We start from the raw sequence: 23911 nt of genomic DNA, 5'->3' as shown, positions 1-23911 counted from the left end.
AGACCCAAAGTTGACTGCGAATGAGTAAAGTAACAAGTCATGCTTTAGAATCTTGGAAATAGCAATTCCATGCTTATAGCTGAGGAGCAGAAAAGCCTGTGAGGAAGTTCCTTTTATCTGTTTTACATAGAATAGACATTAGGTGGATAGTTATGGTGAGGAGATGACTCATAAATGGAGAAAAGGGTCTTTGGATAAACCAAGTCTCTCTTCAGAGATTCACATGGGGAGTGTGGGAAAGTCTCAATTTTGTCTAAATAAGAGGATGAGGGAGAAAGGCATGGTCACAGATCTGAATACCACAGCAGGACTTCAGAAATGAGATCTGTGGTATGAGATGGTAAATGCGAAGTTGGTTTAGGAAGGTTGAGAACCCACCATGTTAAATTCTATGAACCTACAGTAGAAAGTAGGACACTGTGTTATGTGGCTGAGTTCTTGAATATTGACATACGTTTGTTTATATTCATATGTGTGTGTGTTTTCAGTGGGTGATGAAGTTATAATACCAAAAACAAACATAATACAACATCAAGTAGAACAGTACGTGGGAATTAAAGCATAGACTGGAACAGAGCTTGATAGGAATCAGCATAATGTCGCCTTACTGCTGTGTTCAAAGGGAGGACCAGGGACAGGAACCAGGGTGGCTGTTCCTGAAGTGGCCTCCAGGCAGGGGACCACTTGTCCCAAGCACACAGAAGCCAGCAGAATGATGTTTCATCTCAAACCAACAGGAGAATCACTGTCCTTTCTGTGGGGAAAGATTCTTTTTAGAATGAAAATAAGAAGCAAATACGTAAGTGAAGGCACTGGAGTGATCATGTTCCATTGAATGAAAGATCTGAGTCGCTGTAAGCCTGTAACCACTAATAGACAGCTTTGAAGGCTAGAGAGCTATCTTTAGAGGTAGCAAATGCTATTGCCAAACTTATTAATGAAGTTTTCCTCAACTTTTTCTGGGACACACACAATTTCCACTTTGGATCAATACAATGGTATTATCCTTCTATCGATTTTTTGTAAAATATCTGATTAATAAATAAAAATTATATATTCCCTTTTTGTATGTAAAATTGTATTAAACAAGTTTCTGATTCAAGGTATTTTGTATGTGGACTGTTTAAGAATGACTGAAAATTAAAATGTCATTTTCTCCCTTGCACAGCTTCCTAATCAAGGCAGTTTCTTCAGTCATTGATAATCCTAATATTTTCTTAAAGCAGGTATTTAATTCAAATGGAAACCAAAATACTGAACTGCTGCAAACAGTGAAGATGTGAATTCTCAGTTTTGAAATTCTCAGGTATCATGGCTTGAGGTATAACATGTGTGTAAATAAAACATCAGAATTTGAAAATTGTTATTTAACAGTATCTTATATTTTAGTGGGGGAAAGATATTAGAGAAAAACTGTAGAGAGACATGCATATTTTTATGATTATGAACTTTATTTTTTATTTACTAAGCCAACACGTTCAGGAAAGACTTTACATCTGGTTTCCATAATTCATTTTACAGGCAAATTCTAATATACATTATGTACTCTGAACTGGATTGTAAAATCAATGGGGGAAACGACATTGCAGATACTGTTTCTGGTTTTAGTCATGACTAAGTTCTCAAGGCCATCATTACTCATCATGGCAATGAGCTACCAAGAAAGGGGGTGGCTTTTACTCGACAAGGTGAAGACACAATCTTTAATCAATTACATAATTATAGAAACCTCATAATCATCTGTCCAAATGTATCCTCTCAAATTGCTGCAGCAGAAACTTAAAGGGACCTGTGGAAAGACCAAAAGAAAACAGAACTCAAGCATCAGAATCAGGAACACAGCAAGGCCATCATCTCCAAGGAAAACCTCATGTATTTATATTACGGCTATTCTTCAATTTCAAAGGTGTGCATAAGCATGCAAACGTAACTACCCAAGCTAACTCAGCAACACAGAAGCTACAGTGTAGGATGGAGGGTGTGGGAATGGTGTTGCAGTCTTACTGGCCTTCAGTCAAGCTCATTTGACCCCAAAGTGCATCCTCAGGAAGCTGACCAAACTACTTTGATGGCAAACAGGAGCACCTATATCTGGAACCTTTCAGAAATGACAGTTATGGGGAACAAGTTGTTTTTGATACATTAAGTAAAATACTTAAAGGGACAATGGACATTCCAAGAAAACTTAGTGCTATCATGGGCAAAGTGGCATGCTGGGATACAGTTTGGTGAAAGGCTGTACAGCTTCCTTCAAACAGCAACATTTACAGAGATATTCATTTCACTAAACAAAGCCACACCCACAGGAGGCAATTTGATATTCCAGGCACAACTACAAGCAATTAAACTCACGTAAAGTGCATATCTGATATTGTCTTTCATACTCAGGTTTTTCCTCACTAAAATGCTTAGTGAGTTCCCTAACATCTATATAAATACAAGGAACAGTAGTCGATGTGCCTGAAAATACTGCACAAATGAAAAATGAGACTCCAAAAGAAAAGTAACAGGTAGATGGTCTGTGGTTAGAAATCATCTATAATCCTTTGTTGGAAGGCTTGGAATCAGCTGTACCTATGCCAATGGACATCTTAGCCCAAGCTTTCTTTGAACAAACTCAGGGCTACATAGCAAAACTCTAGCTCAAAAAAACCATCATTTGAAATGCATCCTGTTAAAAGCCAAATGAACAATTCTATTTTCTATTCATACATGTAAAAATTACCCAACTCATCCTTGGCACTTGGAATTCACCCACTCCCACTATCTTCGCTGATAGATCAGAGTGAACGAGCTACGTTTCTGTAAAAGACAGTTGGCAGAGTGTTGGTTTACAGTTGCAAGCAGGAGATCAAGCCAAATGTGAGAAAGTGACCTCTGTGTATTCAGGAGTGCTGTGCCCTCACCTCCACTTCTCAGTATTACTAGGAGCAGACATGATAGTTTTGCAGCTTTTATAGAAAACTGCAGCAAATATTCTATGTTGTTTGTGAATGCATCCTAGGTATTTTCTCTAGGTAATGTATTTGAAGCATACATTATGTTTTAAAAGGGTACTGATGAGGGCTGACGATGGAGCTCACTCACTTGGCCAAGTGCCTGCCTAGCACACATGAACCCTGGATTCAACCTCCAGTGGCACATAAAACCAGGTGCAGTGGTGCACTCTTGTAACCCCAGCACTCTGGAGATGGAGGCAGGAGATAAAAAGTCCAAGGTTATCTTTGGCTACCCAGTGAGTTAGAAGCCAGCCTGGGATATGTGAGGCTCTTGTCTTTAAAAAAAAAAAAAAAAAAAAAAAAAAAACCTCAGGTCCAACGGTCCAACACAGGTATAGAGAGTAAACTGGTTGATAAACATTTCTGCAAATTCATCAGGGAAAAAAATTAAAGGGGCTAAATATTAGAATAAACAAATTACTGGAGTCAACATTTTTTTCCTAATAGACAATGACGACATTTCCATCAGACAAAAGTGTTATAAATAAATTTACAATTTTAAACTTTCCCCTAAGGATAAGGCTAACTTGTAAAAGTATTTCACAAGAGTCTATACAAATCTCTAATTTAAAAAACAACAACATTCATCAGTATGTTTTATTGCAGGGAATAGAGTATGATTGTAGCCAATACGCGATGCATGAGATTAGTTTTCACTCTCTATAGGGGAAAGCACATGTGCTCACATACAGCAGCAGCCAGCCTGGCTCACTTTCATGAACAAAGGGTGCGTCTACCCACAGCAGTGATGACTCAATAGCATCTGGCCTATGTGCAGGGCGTCCTGAGCTTTGGATCTTCTCTGACTAAAGTGCTGTGGTATGAGACTATGCTCACCCATTTCCTAACCCAAGGAAGGTCAGCATCTCCAATGGCAAATTCACTTGAGGGGTTGTGACACATAAGGGAAGACTGCCCCCAAATGGCAGCAAATGTGACTTTGAAGCTTTCCACTAATACATTTGCTACCATGCTTCTCTTTGTAACCTAGTTACATTTAAAAAGGAAGCCCTACCAGTTTGTTTTGGCCATAATTCCTTTTGATACATTTTTTTGGTCAGCTAATCAGATACAGATCCTGTAAGGTTATTTGTCTGAAAACTCTTAACTTGAATGACATGAATTATGGATGACCGGCCTAAAGACAGCATGATTTGGGCAAATGTAAGGTAAATTTACTCAGTGGCATGGTTGGGTTCCTGTCCACGGCTACCTGGAGGCCCCACAGCTACCTTCTGCAGCACATCTGCAGCACGTCTTGAGGAAGTACACTTCCTACCTACAATTTCAATTTTCCCTAAATCTACTTTTCAAGAAACTGCCATTCAAAATAGAAAAGGGAAACTCAGGAAACCCAGAAAAGTAACTTATTATGATAGTCTTAAATTTATATATATATTCTCAGTGTTTTAACTCATTTTTATAGAAAATAAGCTTTAAATTCCTCTTACACCCCATCAAAATTTTGTGCAAATATTTCAAGTCCATTATTCCAGTCTTCAGATATTAGCAAATAGTCAAAAATAAATACAAATATTACAGTAAAGACTAAATTTTAAATTTTCAATGTATGTTGTAGAAACTTAAATATGATGGATCCATAAGTTAATAGGGTTTAAAATTCAATTACCAGCAAAACTCTAGCACCAACAGAGGTTACAACTAATATACCCTTAAGCATCTCAAGCTCTCCAAATTTATCCAATAGCAATATAAGCAAAAAGTACATGTGTGAATGAAACAAGGTGTTATAACGACATATATTTGGTTTACATAAAATAATAAAAACTGTCAGCCTGGGGGATTTGTCTGATAAATGGAGAAACCGTAGGACTATATTACTGATCCTAGAAAGGAGAGAGAAAACCTATAAGGACTCCCCCACTAAAAACCTGTTCTTTATTTATTGTGGAGATTTTGCATAGACCTCACAAACAAAACACTGGCCAGGATCCTGCTTACAGACAATCATCTTCCATCATCACTATGGATCTTTAGTTAAAATAGTAACCATATTCATATTCACAGTAAGAGTAAGCAAAGGGGGGGGGTTGATAACCACAGTTATGGACCACAACAGGACTAAATTAGCAAAGTACATATGTTGCCTGATAAATGGAATCCTTTGACTTTTCTGGTGTGCAGAGAGAGGGCTGGATAGCATGACTTGGCCTCTGAGATGGATAAGTAAACTTGTGTTTACCTGAGACAAGAATGTGCAAATGGTATATAGTTCAACTAGGATATAAAATGGAAGAGCCAAACTAGTAGAAGCTTCTCCGTTTTAATTTTAAGATTTGCTGTAATGGAACCTCCAACATAGTAATAAACTGCACATAAAGCTATTACAGAGCAGACTGTTTTCAAAAGACAAATTGGCAGATGATGGCTATGCACTTAATGTATCTTTGGTTTAGGAAGACGAGAATATCGATTAGAGGCCACACAATCCCCAGAATGCAAACTGCTGTGTGGATTCTGCAGTTCTTTTGGTCGTACTAATGGCCTTGGGATGTTTGTCTTGGTTTGAGACTCTAGTTGGGGACTGATTATTTGTTTTTGTTTGAAAGAGCCAGAAGGGGGACGGAGTTTAGACGCTTTCAGATTGAAATTATTTGCAAGATTGTTTTGATTAGACGTTGGCTGATGTTTTGAATTACTTTGTGCAATTACTGGTGGCTTCTTACATGTGGAAGTCCTACTTGATGATGAATCAGAATCTGGAGGTGGTGCCGAAGAACTCAAGATGGATGGCTTTAACTGCTGCAAGGACTTGGGCTGAGGAGACTGGCTTCTTCCTACTCTCTTAGTCTGGTCCACTGTACTTGACTGGGAAGGTGTCTGAGGTTTGGGTACAAACTGCACGTCACTAGTTTGGTTCTTTGCCAAATAAGAAGGCTCTTGAGCATTCACAGCCATGCTCAGGTTCGTTTCAGAAGGTGTGTTCTTCACCACATCCATTGTGAACTGTGGGCTTGATGAAAAAGGACGGTCTTCCAAACCATAGCTGTTTTCTTGTTGCAAGCCATGTGTACGGCTTCCATCTGGATGTACACCACTCTGACACATGCCTTGGACTGTATATTCACTGTGGGCCTCGATATGTTGTGGCTTTATTAGTTTTCCCTGGGCGTGGTCTGTAGGTCTGGGAAGGCTGCTGGAAGGCTGTAGTACTTGAGGCTGTTAAAATAAAAAAAAAAAAAAAAAAAAAAAAACCAACAATTTATATTAGAAATTTACCCAGAATTAATGCAAGTTCAATTTCAATTAAGCAAATTGCCACTTATTATACTTTCATATGGAAAATATATGATTTTTTAAAGTAAAGGATGAATTGGAGGATCCAAACAAACTCATGACATACATTAAAATGATAATGCAAACAAAAATGATACAGGCAGCAAACACTGAACAAGAGCCAAAATAAAATGGAACAAAAGAAAGCCTTTAAGTATTTAATGAAGAAAAAAATCCCTGCATCATTACATTTATTATCTTCAACCTTATCTACAAGGGATACAGAGGAAAATTTCATTAGCCTTCGATTTAATTTCCTTTAAGTGGCACTCACATTTAATGGTAACCTTCAGGATATTGCCCACTTAAGTACAACATTTTGCATATGTGTGTATGTGTACCACATGTCCCTGGTGCCCTTGCAGGCTAGAAAAGGACATCAGTTCCCCTGAAACGAAAGTTACAGATGGTTGTAAAGTGTCATGTGTTTGCTGGCAACGGAACCCTGGTCCTGTGTGAGAGCATTCAGAGCTCTTAACCACTGAGTCATTTCTCCAGCTAGTGTGTATTTAAAAGTTCATTTTTGTGCGAGTTGCCAAACGCTCTCTTTTTTACCAAGAGATGCACAAAGTTTAGAAAAGATTATAATGTTAGTTTATGTGAAATTCTAATGATTTACACAAAAGTGTCTGATACACTTAGACCAGTATGTTCAAAGCACTAAATTCAACCCTTGGAGCCCCTCATAGCCCAACAGTCTTTTCAGTGACAGCTGAGAGAGCATCAATGTGCAGCCACCTGGAACTGGAACCAAAACCCAGCAGCCAAGTTCTCAAGGCCTAGTAGCCTTGCGCACCCTCAGCAGCCAACTCAAGAGAACATGCAACTTCCTTTATTTTGGGTTATCCAGTACACAGGGGTCAGTTAGAACAAATCAGTAACCATCTGTTTTCTCTCCCACATATATACTTCCTATTTCATAATTTAGGCTAAAATGTCAAAAACCGTGGGTTTCAAATGTGGATTTTTAACAGGTCTTTTTTCATTAATAAAAATACTTTTTAACTATGCTAATCCACAAAGAAACCTTACACAGTATCTCTCACATCTCCTACTGAAGGGACCGACCTCTCTGACTGCATCATTGTGTTCTTTCACTCCTTTGCCAGCAGTAGAAGTGGCTGCTGAGGATCAGCAGTAAGAGACTGAAGTAGCATGCATGGCTGGGAATGATTGAGAACAGGACCCCACTCAGAAGGGATGGCTGAAGGCTGAGCAGTACTTTAAAAGGGGGAAGGGTGCATAAGATACCATACCAATCAACATTCCAGCATGGAGGAAGGAGGAGCCAGCAAGTCCCAACTCCTGAGGAGCTAGGCACAGCTGATAAATTTGGGAGAGGGGTATGGGTTTTCTTCAAGGGTATTGCCTCTGATAGGTTAACCAAGCTCCAGTGCAAGACCCTACACAAAGGGAGAACACAAACTGGACTTGATAGGTTATTTTATTTTTAGTCTTTAAAAAGAATACAATGTTGGGAGGAGGTGGAGAGGTGAGGGTAGATCTGGGAGTGGTTAGTGGAAGGACTGAGGGGGTGAGAATGATCAAACCACATTGTATGTAAACATGCAATTCTTAAAGAATAAAAAAAATTTAAAAAGCAGAATAATCAAAATTAAACTGTATAAAACAATGAATGTTAACATTAACTCTAGCTGTAGAATGTTCAAAATAAAGCTAGCCCAATTACTGCCTAAAGCTAACTACCCAGACTCTAAAGACAGTGGGCATTTTTCAATCTATTACCATGGAGATAATAAACTATCCTTCAAAATGAAAGGTACTAAAATATCATTAGTAACTAATTCAGTAGATTCTCCTGAAGGTTTCCTAGTGAGCATGTAAAAGCAATCACAAAAATCAAAACTACTTAATAGAAAGAACAAGCAGGGCCATACTAAGGAAATCACAGTCCTTAGTATGGAAGGTGGGGGCCTGGAGAAGGACAGCACTAATGGCCAAGTGCACAGCACCTGTTCTCTCTTTTCACCTCTAATCAGAGTAGTTTTCTCATACCAATTTAAAAGATCTTAAAGCAATTTAAGAACCAAAAATATCAGTGACAATTTTAAAAGATGACTTCTTTGTAGTATGTTTGTATATTACTCTAGACATAAAAAAGGTGCTACTGGCCTGCATTAAGACAAGGTAATCAGAGCACCAATCTTCCAGAAAAGGCCCACCATGACCTGAATGTGACACAGCCATTTGCACTGTTGATTATTCACATTCCCTACTTCTCAGGGAGAAACACATGCAAACAGCAGAATCAGAAAGATGTGCTGCACGTACTCAACATAACAAAGCTCCATTTACAAGACTGACAATTAGAAAGTGACAGAGTTTCTAAGAATATACCATGCTGAGTCTTTTATCTGAGGAAATAAGACTAAATAGTTACACAAACAAAAGTCTAAACTATCATCTGTGGTAGTTTGAATGCCATTGGCCCCATAATCTCATAGGGAGTGGCACTATTAGGAGGTGTGGCTTTGTTTGAGTGGGTTTGGCCTTGTTGGAGGAAGTATGTCACTGTAGGGTGGGCTTTGAGGTCTCTTTTATCAAGCTTCACTCAGTGTGACTTTCAGTTGACTTCCTATTGCCTGCAAGATGTAGCACTCTCAGCTCTAGCACAAAATATGCTACATACCATCATGCTCCCTGTCGTGATGATAATGGACTGAACCTCTGGATTGTAAGTGAGCTACCCCAATTATGTTTTCCTTACAAGAATTGCTGTGGTCATGGTGTCTCTTCACAGCAATAAAAACCCTAACTAAGACAGAAGTTGGTACCAGGGACTAGGGTATTGCTGTGATAGGCTTGACTGTGTTTTTGTTTGGAATAACAAGGACTTCATGTTAGGAAAGCAGTGGAATGCTTTAAGCACAACTTAATGGGCCATACAAGTAGGAGAATGGAAGACAAAGGTGCTAAGAGTTATCTGAACTGTCGGGGACTCACTCAAGAAGTTTCAGAGAAGAATTTTAGTATGTTGCCTAGAGATCTTTCTTGTGATATTTGGTGAAGAATGTGGCTGCCTTTTGTCCTTGTCCAAATAGCCTGCCTGAGCTTAAAGTTAAGAGTTCTGGATTGTTGCTGGAGGCCAAAGTAAAGAGTTTTGGATTAATTCCATTAGCAGAAGAAATATCAAAATAGCCTAGTATAGACTCCGTCGTGTGGGTATTAGTGGTAACTTTGATGGAGATTTATTATGAAAAGAAGCAAGTTGAACAGGGTAAATTAGAAAATGTAAATTTTGAGAAGAAAAAGACCACCAGTAAGTGAAACAGAGCTAAAGCCTGTGTTCAAGGAGATAAATGGATTAAGAAATGGAATAAAAGGAATGGTGACTTCAGGGCAAGATCCCACCCAGCTAAGATTCCAACTTGTGAAAAGGAATACAGAACTTGGAGTTTGCCCAGCTGGTTTTTGATCTTGTTTTGGTTCAGTCTTTTCTTGGTGTGCTCCCCTTCCCTGTGTTTTGGAATGGTAATGTATATCCTGTGCCATTATGTGGTGCAAATATGTAATCTGCTCTTTGATTTTGATTTTTTTTTTCTTCGAGACAGGGTTTCTCTGTGTAGCTTTGCGCCTTTCCTGGAACTCACTTGGTAGCCCAGGCTGGCCTCGAATTCACAGAGATCCGCCTGCCTGTGCCTCCCGAGTGCTGGGATTAAAGGTGTGCGCCACCACCGCCCGGCTTGATTTTGATTTTTACAGGTGATTAGAGTTAAGAGATTGCATGAATCTCAGAAGAGACTCTGAACTTTGGAATTTATTTATTTTTTTTTTAGAGATGAGGACCGAACCCAGGGCCTTGAGCTTGCTAGGCAAGCGCTCTACTGCTGTTGGGATGTTCTGTATGTTAAATGTGTTGCTCTGATTGGTTAATAAATAAAACACTGATTGGCCAGTAGCCAGACAGGAAGTATAGGCGGGACAAGGAGAGTGGAGAATTCTGGGACGTGGAAGGCTGAGTCAGAGAGACGCTGCCAGCTGCCACCATGAGTACCAACATGTAAGATACTGGTAAGCCAAGTGGCAACTTATAGATTAATGGAAATGGGTTGATTTACGAGATAAGAACAGTGAGCAAGAAGCCTGTCACAGCCATACAGTTTGTAAGCAATATAAGTCTCTGTGTGTTTGCTTGGTTGGGTCTATGCAGCTGCGGGACTGGGTAAGAGAGATTTGTCCTGACCATGGACCAGGCAGGACCAGAAAAACTCTAGCTACACTCTACCACTGAGCTAAATCCCCAACCCCTGAACTTTGGAATTTAAAACATGGTTCAGACTGTGATAGACTATGACAAAGTTGGACTAAATGTGTTTTGCATTATGATACTGTTGTACGCTTATGGCGGCCAGGGAGTAGAATGTGGTAGCATGAATGTAATTGGCCCCATAATCTCATAGAGAGTGGCACTATTAGGAAGTATGGCTCTGTTGGAGTGGGTATGGCCTTGTTGGAGGTGTGTCACTGTGGGGGTGGGCTTTGAGGTTTCCTATGCTTAGAATACCACCCAGTGAGTCAGTCAACTTCCTGTTGCCTCTGAGTCAAGTTGTAGGACACTCAGCTCCAGCACCACATCTGCCTGCACAAGGTCATGCTCCCTGCCAAGGTTGATAATGAACTGAACCTCTGAAACTGTAAGTGAGGCCTCTCAATTCAATGCTTTCATTTATAAAAGTTGCCATAGTTATGGTGTCTCTCTACAGCAATTAAAACCTAACAAAGACATCATCTAATTAGAAATAAATAAGTTATTTCTACAAGATAATGTGAATTTTACACTTCATGTAAAATTATTCTTAGTTATATAATTTTCCTATCCTAAAATGAATGCCTTATGTTTGAAAATTGTGATTTGGGAAACTTCACTGTTATGAAGAAAAAAAGGTCTCTTTCAAGGAGAGTAAGAAATTGCTACACTGTGAGGTCTAAGGCAACAACAGTGGGAGAGGCACCCTACCATGGACTAGACTATCCCTAGTAAACAACAACGTACCACTAACAGTCACAAAGCACTTGTGTCTATTAAGTCACAGTACTAGGAGCAGGAAAACTTGGAAGTGAGCACACAGCTGTCCTGTGCTTGATGGAGCTCATTAAGGAGGTCAGGCTAACAAATGACAAACCACTTCCAACAACATGGAATAAAAAGAAAACAAAAGCTTGACTGGAAAAAAAAAAACATACAGAATGTAGAAACAATCTAGACAGGTTTTCAAGGGTGAGCAGGAGTTCCCAAGTAGACAGGTAGGGGGAAAATTCTAAGACAAGGGCTGGTACATGGCCATAGCTAACAGAACACGATGTTCTGCCATTTAGATGCCATGAGAATGTGGAGAGAACACTGCTGGGAGAACAGACAAGGCAGGTGCCTACAGGAACTTGCCAAGCTACAGAACTCGGTATGCTATATGATGAGAGCTACTGATAAATGCTAACAGAGACCAGGGGATACTGAGTACTTCAGGATCTCACTTTGGTGGATCCAGTGAGAAACTCATGAGGGGAAGAAACGCTAAGAGTCATGTAGTAAGCTATCAAACAGCCCAAGTGAATGATCACCAACAGCTCTAATAAAGTTTAGAGTGTAAAATCAACACACTGTGGGGGAAAGAGATAGGACAAACACATTTGAGAATAGAAAAATTTTATAGTACTTCCTGTTATCTGGGCAAGGTACCTGGGAAGGACCTACTAGTCCAAGCATTTCATGGCCTTAGCAGCTCACAAGACTCGTAACAAAGCAACAGAAACCCAAGCACAACTGGGGATTCAGGAAGCCTCCTATAATTACAAGTTAGTAACTACAGGAGTAGTCACTAATTAGGACTCTGTCCTTGGAACTTGTAGAGTGTTTGCTAGAAATGTTCTGAAATGTAGACTGATGTCCAGTGCCTCTAACTGAACTCAGCAACTGCAAGTGTCACACACGAGTTTTATATAAATAAACATCACCATACCATTCTACAGATTCTCAGGTTAAACAGTTATATGTCAGCAATAGATGCTATTTGGGGACTGCAAAGCTATGATAGTCATCTTTAGCAATAACCTCAGATGCCTATCTGGACTGCTTACAAGGATATCCAGAGACCATGTGGCTCCTCATGCAAACACTATTACACTTTATTTTTTCATAGCAGTCAGTAGTATTTGTCATACAGTGATTAAATACATGCTTGCTATAAAAATGAGCAAGTGAATATTGCTGTGTATTCAAGAATGGCTCAACTGGCCATAAACTAGCAAAGATGACTGGTTAGGTCATTAATAGATAATAATTAAATAAAAATCAACCTCTAAAAATTAATGAACAAATAAATCTGGATAATAGGAAATAAACCTTTTCTTAAAATATTTAATTTTACAACATATTAACTTGAACAGAAGTATCTTTCATAATGACCTACAAACTTAGCAATCAAGTGCTCTTTTACTTGAATAGGCATTTCTGGCTCAGGAGGCTGGGAAAACTATCCCAATGTATATAATTGTTTCCCTATTCCAATATCAACAATCTAATTATGCATGCAAACCACTTAGTACTGGGTTTTCAGACACACATGATCTATGATAATTAGAAAGTTAAGCATGAAAAGTTTAAAGTATGGCTTTTCATAACTGGTCTAGTAGAATAGTCAAGATATCTATCTCATAAAAATAAACTAGTTGCTACAGAACATGAAGTTTCTAGGTTCAAATGCATAGTTAAATAAGGTTAATCACAGCTATGTGTTTTAAATCAATAGCAGGCCTGTATGAGTATTATGCCAAAGCTAAGATTGGTTTACTTCCTTCCTGGACAGAAGAACTGGAGTTAGAACATAAAAGTATATTAATCTTTTGAAAGAATTACAAGATGGCTCCATGAAGGAGCTAGTCAAACATAGTATTGAATTACTTAGCATCTATAATCAGACTGAAGGAAGTCTGAGTTCTGAATCTACTCCTTACAATTAGTGAGATATTGAACAAATGATAATAGTGCCCTGAAATGGAATTTCATAATTGAATTTCTGCAAATAACAGCAAGCCTATCAGGTCAAACTGGACTCAGCAACTGCAAGTCTCATATAGGAGTTTCAGCATATACAAATACTGGAGAAATGTTCCACTCCAGACTGGGAAGGAGGGGTTTCCTTCTACCCAAGAGCAAAAAACCCATTTCTAAGTTTGAATGCATGTTGTCTACTTTTCCTGAGACTTTGAGTGGAAGGTATCAGCCTCTTCGTTTTCTAAATGAGAATAGTGATATTTAATGAAGAAATGTTCAAATTTCACACACTTCTACAAGTGGCAAAGATCAGCTTTAAACCATCAAAGACTTTAAAATGCAACACTAAAACATATTACTGTTATGTTATTTGGGTACTAGTTATAAATCCATGGGCTTTCAGAATACACAATATAATTAGATGATTATCTTAAAGTTTTAGTGTAAGAAATCTACACATTCGATACCATCATATAGGTAATAGCTTTCCTGAAAAGTTCCCTACTTTTTGGTTCTTAGTTGATTCTTACCTACAAAGGATAACAATTAGACACCAAGCCCAACCCCATTGGTGGAGCAGTCTCTCTGGACAGACATAGCTCCACAGTGACTCATTGGAGGGAACCCTGAGGAAAGTTATTCATTATTATTGTATCATCCTACCCCAGAGGTTTCTAGAATTATCATGTTGGGCTTCATAAGCATCCTTCCCCTCCAGTCACTAGCAAAAAAAGATGGCAGCTAAAATGTCAAGTACTGAGTAAAATGTTCCATAGTCTGTAAAGTAGAAAACAGGAAATATTCACGTATAAAAATGCTACTGTTTAACACACAAGAAATACCTAAAATCATTTTCTGAGCTACATATAGGTTTACTGTATTATTAAATACACTTTAATACTTCAAAGGAAGATGGAAATGGAGCCACCTGTAACATGCCTGTAATCTCATGCATGCACGCTCTGACATGCATCATGCAAACTGGGAGAAAACAGAAAAGCAAAAAGTGACCATGAGGAAGGTGGTAGGAAAAAAATCTGAAATTGTACTGTACCACGCTTTGTCAGAGAAGTAATGGACTAACTTCTCAACTCCTTGCCAATGGCACAATGGGAGAGCAGAGACAAGAAAAAGACAGGACAAGGGCATCAGAGACCAGACAGAACACCAAGGATTGCCATAACTGGGCAGCAGCCAATGGTATCTGCTCTGCTTGTGTTTGTCTAGGCATTATTCATTTTTGTACATAGTATATTTACATAGAGTAAAGCATATTTAATAGGTTTATACCTTTTTTGCTAAAGTGGTATACAAGTTAGTACAAATATTCATACCCATAGAAAAGTGTGTTTAACACTTCTTATAATCTTACACAAAGGAATCACTTGAATTTTACCAAACACAATACTGAAATAAACTTTGACATAATTTAATACTAACATACCAAAGACCTAAGGAGATTAGGTCCCATATAAACACTTATGAAGAAAGGTAAAGAAAATATTTTTTAGTAATTAAAAAAAACTTCTAGCATGTTATAAAGCTAAATAAATTTAGTGTTTGCTAGTTAGTTTTTATTGCTGCAATGGCATTAAAGACCTCTTAAAGGTATAATTGGACCTTAACCTTGAAATGATGTTATAAATGATACGTGAGGTTCCACACATCGCTGTGAAGATGAATTATTTAAATAAGCCCCTCTGGGACTAGCTCCAAAAGAAGACAATCATGGTTCCCAGTGACTTTTGGAAACTCAGAATAATCTTTTACCCTCTAGATTTCAGAATGGCACCTCCAGATCTGAGAAAGCTTAAGAGGACATATGATTAATAAATATATCACTTAAAAACTACAGAAATATGGAATTCACAGAGCCTTTGAGCTTACAGCCGATTGCCTGCTTTTAAGTTGTCAACATGTTTAAGAGTGACTGAGGTATTGACTGCTGAGGCACAGTCACTGAGACATGACTGAATCCATGCAGCTCTCTCTCTTAGTGACAGTCTGTCACTACCTAGCAGATGCAGACAGAGCACTTGACAATAACACAATCCCACTGGTGTAACCAATAGGGTAGGTGTACAAGTGCAATGCCTCAGCTCCAACAGCTGGCGAAAGAAAACACTCCTGCCATCTGCAGAGCAGGCGCCACAAAAAGCTTCCGACACAACACCTTTGCTGCACCTGCCCCAAGTGCAGGTGCTGACAGACAAACACATGTCTAGGTTTCTGGGAAGTCCTACTAGACCATGAGTTAGGTGCATATTTCTAATTAACCAACCAATAACTATGCTAGATACCATCTGGAATTGACTGCAAAATGTATATAATATTACAGAAAAAAAATGGCTTAATGCACAATTGAATTAGTTCAGTTTCTACAAATTATCCTAGTTTCCATTTCAATCAAAATATTTTATTTTTATGAAAAGTCACTCCCAATGTTAATTGCTCCTAACACAACTGCTGAAGTAACAATGCATATAAAATTGACTGAAGTCACATCTTGGAGTCAGTCAGACTAGGCCATGTAAATCAAATCTATCAGCATGTCTGCATAGTAACTGCTCCTAATGAGACCACAGGCTTTAGTAAATGATGTCCTTCCAGAGCTTTGCTTGAGGAAGTGCTAGCACTGGACTACACACAAAGAGAAACTCCACTGCAGTAATTTATGTGGACTAGAAAAAAAAAAAGGATTACACCAAGTCATCCACCAAACAGTGATTTCAAGTTACAGTAACTATGTGAAATATGTTTACATGATTCAAAAGTATCTAGAGCTACAAAAGATTCTTATTTTATGAAAGACTAGAAGGAAACACATAAAATTATTTTATTTCTTTTAGCTCATCTATAATGAGCCACTATATTGTATGTCAGAGGAAATTTTAAATTTTAAAGAAAAGGTCATCTACAATAAATTGCAAGATGGAGGCTCTGGTCTTAGAATAAAATGCAGTTCTTGTGTATCTACTTCCCTGAGGATATTACATCATTCTGATTTATTGATTTACATCTTTGACTATAAAATTAGAATAATTAATAGCTGACTGAGTTATTGTGGAGATCAAGTGATAATTCAAATAAAATGCTTATATAGTCAATGCTATCTTTATCCTTTTCTTAAATACATGACTATATTTTATAAACTATACATCAAATTTTCCAAATACTTTAGACATAATTTCCAAAGTGCATTATTTAATTATTAGATTAAGGGCATGGACTTTGAGACAGTAATTCCTGAGCCCCCCCCCCCAAAAAAAAAATCAAACAGTGAGCAAGCCCGTGAAAAGAAGCAGGTTAGCACAAGTGAGCCAGGTGAAGCCCAATGGCCAGTATCTCAGTATCTTGCTCAAGGATCATCATCTTCAACAACAAAAAGCTTTCCTGGCACATGGGTTTAATCTTTTGGGGAAAGCACTTAAAATGATAAAGATATTTTGATAAAAATGTTTTCTATGATAACAAAATTTATACAAAGTTGCCTAAGCTCTCTTTTTTTTTTCTTCCTATTTTTCCTGTGTGGACCTGGTGAGTACATGTTTGTGTATGCATGTTTTTGAATGTACATATGAATGTTCAAGGTTAATGCCAGGAATCATTCTTGATCATTCTTCCCCCTGATTGATTGAGGCAGAGTCTCTCAATCAAATCCCAAGTTTATTTATATTGCTAGTCTGCTAAGTAGTTTGCTCTGGGGACCCCTGTCTACTCTTTCTGAGGCTGAAATTACAGGTAGACCACCACACTCACCGATATTTAAAAGGGTTTCTCAGGAGCAGAACTCAGGTCCTCATGCTTAAGTGTTCTAACTGCTGAATCATGTCCCCAGATCCTAATGTTCTGACTCTTCATATTTAAAGTTGGTATGCTAAGCCTCTATTCACTCAGACTTATATGGGAGACACGATTCATTGATTTTCTTATTGCAAGTTGCTAACATTTTTAGAAAAAAAATTAAGTCACTAGAGAAGAAAATGAGTATATTATGTTTTAAGAGGAAGTACTATTTAAGAATCTTCTGTCTGAATTTTAAATATAGGTACACATGTATTAGATTACAAATATGTGTTTGCATCCAATAAATACATAGTGGGTTGGGATGCAAAATAAATTCATCATCACTTGTCAGAATTATTTGTTAAGTGTCACTTGAAGGTTAAACAATAAAAGGAAAAACCAAAAGCTATAAATTCTGTGATTTCAATGTAATTCTGGTAAATATAATTATTATTAGGATATAAATTTAGACATCAAGCAACACATCTAGAAATTGCTAGATGTTTAGGACAGATAGAGATGTACTTCATATGGTTTGTTTCCTTCCCATCTAAACTGCTTCACACAGAAGAAAGATACAGAGAATTCCTAAGTTCTTTCAAGTAAAATAACCAAGAGAAAATTCTGAAAGGGATGTTAGGTGCAACAATAAATGGGCGTTGTTCTTAAATATGATTCTGATGCACCAAGTGTGGCAGGAGAAGCTATTTGGACTGGTCATTAAGACCAGTCATTCTATTTGCAAGAAGCAATTCTTAACTTCCTACTATGCACCAGGGTTACTCATCCTTCTCAACCCAACACAGACGGACATTAGAGCAGGAGTAACCAATGCCAGTCAACGGAAGTCTCCACTGACAGCAGGAAGGGTCTCCATATACCTAAACAGAAACTATTTTCTGGTAGCCTATACAAAATTTATTTGAAATCAGAAGAAAAACAACACAAAATAAATTAGTCTTCATTCTTTATGATAAAAAAAATTAACAAAAATACAAGTGAACATTTCCAGAGAAAGCCATATAAAAGCCAGGAACTTCTATATATCCATTTCCTAGAGTTACTCTTAAATTTAGCAAGATTTCTAGCCAGTGCAGCTTTCTGAAATGGCCTGGGCTACATACTCCTAATACACATTGATGACTTCACACTCTAGAACAGGCTATATTTTCACACTGGACTATCTACTCTTACAACTTAAAATGCAAACCAGACTGCCATTACTGAAGACTCCAACTCCTGACCTTTGCATTGATGATAAACACAGTGCACTCTAGTCAATGCTAGAGTAGGGCATCAGAAAGAACTTTTTAAATGAGACATTATAATGAAAGAGAAACTCCTTAGCTCCCTTCTATTATTTAGAATCAACGTTTATAAAAACTGAGTGCGGGGAACCACACTAGTTAAACGTAGAAACAGACATTATTCAGTTGAATGTTCATTTAGTATACACCCCCTCCCCCCAAAAAAGATCTATTCTTATACTCTCCGTAAAACCACTGGATTCATTCCTATGATTTCATGGCCTTACTTCATCACACTGGGGGTTGGGGAGGAGAAAAATAAGCTTTGTTAGCACACTGCATCAGCTATCCACGGGGTGAATCTCAGATAGTACAGTTGTTAAAACACCTCCTCTTCCAGAAGAACCTCTCACATTCAGTGGGAGTTGCTAAGATGAGTGGAACAATCCTATAGTTATGGCTCCTATGAGCATCTCTAGAGAAAGACATGCATCCACCCATCCCTGAGTGGCTAGCAGAGTGAAAGAGTACAACTAATCCTTACTTTTTTCCTAATCTGGAGATGCAGAAAGAGGTTTGACCTAGAAAAATCAGAGATCAGTCTTGATCACAATACTGTAGCACATAATCAGACCTAACAGCACTGAACCCAAGAGGAAAAGGAAGAAGTAAGTTCTAACAGATGGCCATGGCCAGAGGAAAGGATAAGAAAACTCTAAAGCTATTCCAGTTAAGAAATCAGTGAGAGGGATATTTCTAGATACATACTTTACAAAAAGCTCCATTGGCAAAACAGGCTAATTAACCTTGCTTCAATTCCATACTGCAGCTAGTGGAGACATGGCAGGGGGACATGTGGTAGAGGAGGAGGAGGAGATAAAAGGGGGGCCTGCAATGAGCACAGAGGCAGGTAGGCTGATTTAAGATAAATCTGTCAAGCAGTGCTTGCTACTGACTACAAGGCTCAAAATCCATCATTTGTTAATGCTTTTCCTATTATCACTAGGATTCTCTCTGGTTCCCCATGTTATGGGTTTTCAACAGAAGACATGGATGCAGCATCTCTAGAAATAAAACAGAGAGCTCATAAAGACAGTGCTGTATTATCCTTCTTCTCTGATCCACATAAGAGAATAAGCTTCCGAATAACCTGTTACAGTCCACAGCTCTACAGACTCTTATTTTTCATCAAAACAAAAATCACAGAAGGAAAAGAGAGGCACCAACCAAATCATGTCTTATCTGGAATTCATGTTAATTATTTACAATTTTGATAAACCAAGTCATAATTTTTTAAAAAATAAATTATAATTCTTAGTTAATTAAAAATCCCCATTGGACTCTTGATATTTCACATAAAGAAAATTAGTGAAAAAAATGGTAGCAATCACAGTTAGACTAAATCCATGGGTAAGGTGTAGAACTAACTCTAAATGACTATTTTTCATTAATATTAGCTTTTTTTTTGAGGAGGTGACTTTTCAAAAAAGATAAAATACAGCCAACTTACCAGGTATAGTTAAATACATTATCTAAAGCAGTCAACACATGTGGAAGGTCAAGTGATAACTGAATCATTAAGTGTTAGTAAACATGCATATTCCAAGCCATTGCTTCTGTGCTGCAAAGCAGCTCACAAATTATAAAGACATATTAGTAGTGTTTTTTTTTTTTTTTTAAAGGCCTGGAAAAGCTTTTAAAAGATTTTTTTAGATGGCAGTTAAGTACAATCAAAGCCTTTGATTAGGAAATATTTAAAGAAGTGTGCAATGGTCTAGTAAGACTGATCCCTAAACAGTATGCATCTGTCCATCAAATCTGTGGATAATGTGCACATTTTAAAAATAACTAGGTAAAAACAATTTTTATTCACATATTTCATGATCTTGATAAGATCTATTTAAAGACAGATGCATGTCAGTAGGTCTAGGGTCACCGGCAGAAGGTTTCGACATTGTTAAGGTGAAATTAACCTGTGAGAGCTTTCAGGTCATAAGTGGAGATTTGTTTGCATGCGTCAAGGAAGTGTTAAGAGAGCAGACCACAGAGTGCTCCATAGCAGGTGCCTGCAAATAGCTTAGGAGGGCAAAGAAGGTACTGGGGAGGGCCAGGTCATGCAGAAGGGAAATACCATGAAGGGGAAGCCAGAGCAGGATGGGAGTGAGAGACACAGACTCACTCTGTCTGCGGTGCGGTGGAACAGTCCGTGGTATCCCCTGGAAGGAGCCCTGCCAAGGAGAGAAGGAAGGAGCAGAATACCCACCCTGTGCAGAAAGAGATGGGGTAGGGAGGCACAATAAAGAAGGGAACCAGAGAAACCAAAGTCATATTTGTTTTCGCTTCAAATAATACAGCAACAGTGTTAATTAGAAGTAAATTTCATTTTTAACTCACAGGCAGCTCAAATTATTAACATATCAGAATTCACAATCTAGTTGTCAAATATTTTTACAGAAAATATCACTCTACACTTTGCAATTAACATACAAATAAGCCTTTCTGGTATGCAATAAATCCATCATCATACATCTTTTAAAGTATCATATTATCTACTATTTTGTAGAAAAGGAACTGTAAAAGGGAAGATAAATTACATGTATTAACATACAGAAAACATTAATTTATGAATCAGAAAATGAAACATTTTCAAACAAAAACTTCTATTTCTTTTCAAGTCATAGATCTTCAAAAGATTAGAACACAAAAATAAAGCCAGGGTTAGAAACAATTAGAATATTGTGACAATAAGTTCTTACCAAGTGTGACATGCAAGCCATGGGTGATGCATGCATTTTAGTATGGATAACTAATGGCTCCTTAATCTAACTTAATCATGTTTTATCAAAATTGGAAGACATCTGTATGTCAGATGTTGAACATCACAGAATCAAAAAACACATTTTGCCAAAACTCTCCACTTTAGCCAAATTACAAAATATCCACAGATAAGCCGGGTGGCGGTGGCACACACCCTTACCCAGTACTCGGGAGGCAGAGCCAGGCGGATTTCTGTGAGTTCGAGGCCAGCCTGGTCTACAGAGCGAGATCCAGAACAGGCATCAAAACTACACTGAGAAACCCTGTCTCAAAAAAACCAAATACACACACACACACACACACACACACACACACACACACACGCAGATAAAATTATAAAATACAAATGAAATGGTTCTAGTACTAGTGAATTTGGTGCTATATCTTTTGTTTTCTAATTCATCACAGCAAACACTGCTTCTTCCAACACATATTCAAACAGTTTCAAAAATGTCTTCCATAGGTCTGGAATAAATCCAAATTAATGACAGACATTTATAAACAGATCAGAGATGGCTATAACAGTCATGTGTAATGTGTTATTGGCTTTGATAAACAATTCCACTCAGTTATTGATTTTGTATAGAACTACAAAATGTAAAACATGGTTGTTTTAAAAAACAGCATAAAGCATGAACAATAAATTCTTGTGTCCAGACTTCTGCCTGTCAGAATGTGATGTCTCAGAGGCAGATGTGGCTCCTGCCAGTATTTATAAAGCTAGCTGACACGTTATATTCAAAACACAATGCCTCCTAAAAATGACCAACATTACACAATGCAAAAGCAATTGTGTGACACCTTACAAATGTTACTTGTTCAAATATTGATGTGTATGTTCATACATACAAATCTCTTCGAATGACAAATATAAATGCAACAATAAATAAACAAGACCCGTTGGCAAAGAAATAAGCCCTTTAATTCCCTTTGAGTACTTATCTCCAAATATACACATAAATATCTGAGTGGTAATACGGCAACTCCCAGTCGGGAGGAAAGTAGAAAATCTGAGTCTAAAGGGAGGACAGTCCTGCAGAAATATTACCAATGCTGCTGCCCAGGCTCCAGATCAGGAAAGCACATGGGATAGTTTACTCAAAGGACAAATCTGCGAGGTACACTGTTATTTCAGTTGCTTTGATATACTATCTCCCAGGCCAAGAAAAAGGAAACAGGTTTCTTGCTAGTAAAATTATAAACATTTTTTAGAAATCACACACTTTTGATATGCTTTTTGTGGTGCATCTGTGGTAGTTTTCTGATTTTACAAAAGTATAATAGGAAAATTTGACTCAGTAAGTCTACAGCACAAGCACCTAATTCTTACATAAACAACTGCTTATGGCACCATCTTCCACTTGTTGGGTTGATATGCTATATGTGTCTCTACTATATGCAATGATATGAACTGAGCGTCATTCAATGTTAGAATAACTCCAATAGAACATTCTGAAATGTATGCCAGATCATCTTCCCATGACTCCTCATGTGTAGCAGTCAGTTATTTAACCAGGAGAAAGAAGTAGAATTAGGTCCTACTGTGAACAGATTTTTAACATGTACAAGCCTTTTCACATGACATAATAGTCTGCATATTCCCACAGTGGTTTTGATAGTAAGCTGATTAGGTGACAGGACACATAGACCCTTTAGACCTTCTCTGCTGTCTGATGGGGACTGACAGTTAATTTTTTTTAAATTATTTTAATTAAGGTATTCAAGCAAATGCTGGCTGATAAAAAGAATATATCCTGATAATTTGGAATTTGATGTACAAAATAACGTTCTATCTTTAAATGGTATTGTTAAATGCTTTGAAAACAATATTAGAAGTACATAGAGTAATAGAATTTAGTCCTTGTCCTATGTTTTTTTCTCATCCAAATTATTTTTGCAAATTTTAAATATAATCACATCATTTCCCTCCTTCTACTAACTTTCCCCATATGATCTCAATCCTTCTAAAATTCATAGTGTCTTTTTTTTTTCTTATTATTATTACTCAATATTAAGTAATGCTGTTCTTAAGAAGAGGCTAGTGTATGATCAGTAAAGACTATCACTAAAAAGAGTGACAAGGTCTGCTATAAAGCCCAGCCTGGCTTTTTAACTGTAGTCACCCTTTTCCATCAGCCTCCAAGCACCAGGATCAGCTGGACTGTTCCACCCACAGCTGGCTCTATAACTTTATATATTAGATAAACGAGCCTTCAGCCGGGTTTGATGGTACAAGCCTTTCATCTCCAAATTTAGGAAACAGAGGTAGGTATGTGGCATTCAAGGCCACCCTGGTCTACATCAGGCAGCCAGGGCTAAATAGTGAAACAAAAACAAAATAAAATGAACTTTGGTTTCTCATAGTACCAATCTCCCATAGCATTCATGAGTCATGCAATTATTTGAGCAAGTTGCTTCTCAGTTTTAGCTTCCTTGTGTGCAGGGAAATGAGATGACTGGCATCTAGGCATACTGTTAAGACATAAGCAAGCATCTGGTGGATGGTGCAATTTAGTGAACAGAGCTTGGCACAGAGCAATAGGCACACAGATATCTATTGTGTGCTTTTCTTTTTCTCTGCTCTACTGCTTTGGTTATTATTTCTGCTGGGTTCTCTACTTCAGGTATCGTACTTGAAGCCATTAGGAGATACCCAACTCCACTCAGACAAATCTCCAGAGGAAACTCATGTCAACCTCAAAATGTTTTCTTTTCCACCATTCTGCTGCCATTGGTAGCCATCTACTCATCTA

At 37.8% G+C, this 23911-nt stretch overlaps 1 protein-coding gene across 7 annotated transcripts in view; it reads right to left on the bottom strand.

The window, feature by feature from the left end:
• Nucleotides 1–1430: 1430 nt before the first annotated feature.
• Nucleotides 1431–23911, bottom strand: part of Ccser2 (coiled-coil serine rich protein 2) — a 132162-nt gene continuing 109681 nt past the window's right edge. For 3 of the 7 annotated variants that reach the window (XM_028883023.2, XM_037208698.1, XM_028883028.2), the window contains one exon: nt 1431–6179. In XM_028883023.2, the coding sequence (XP_028738856.1) occupies nt 5397–6179 (783 nt within the window). In that variant the 3' untranslated portion in view covers nt 1431–5396. Of the gene's footprint in view, nt 6180–14362; nt 14403–20472; nt 20606–23911 lie in introns of all 7 variants that reach the window. The other 4 variants (XM_028883024.2, XM_028883026.2, XM_028883025.2 and 1 more) reach the window with 4 other exon arrangements.

The sequence above is a fragment of the Peromyscus leucopus genome, chromosome 9 (genome assembly GCF_004664715.2).
Source record: "Peromyscus leucopus breed LL Stock chromosome 9, UCI_PerLeu_2.1, whole genome shotgun sequence".
Taxonomy (NCBI): domain Eukaryota; kingdom Metazoa; phylum Chordata; class Mammalia; order Rodentia; family Cricetidae; genus Peromyscus; species Peromyscus leucopus.
The sequence above is the reverse complement of the archived record's forward strand: the minus strand, read 5'-3'. Positions and strand labels throughout refer to the sequence as shown.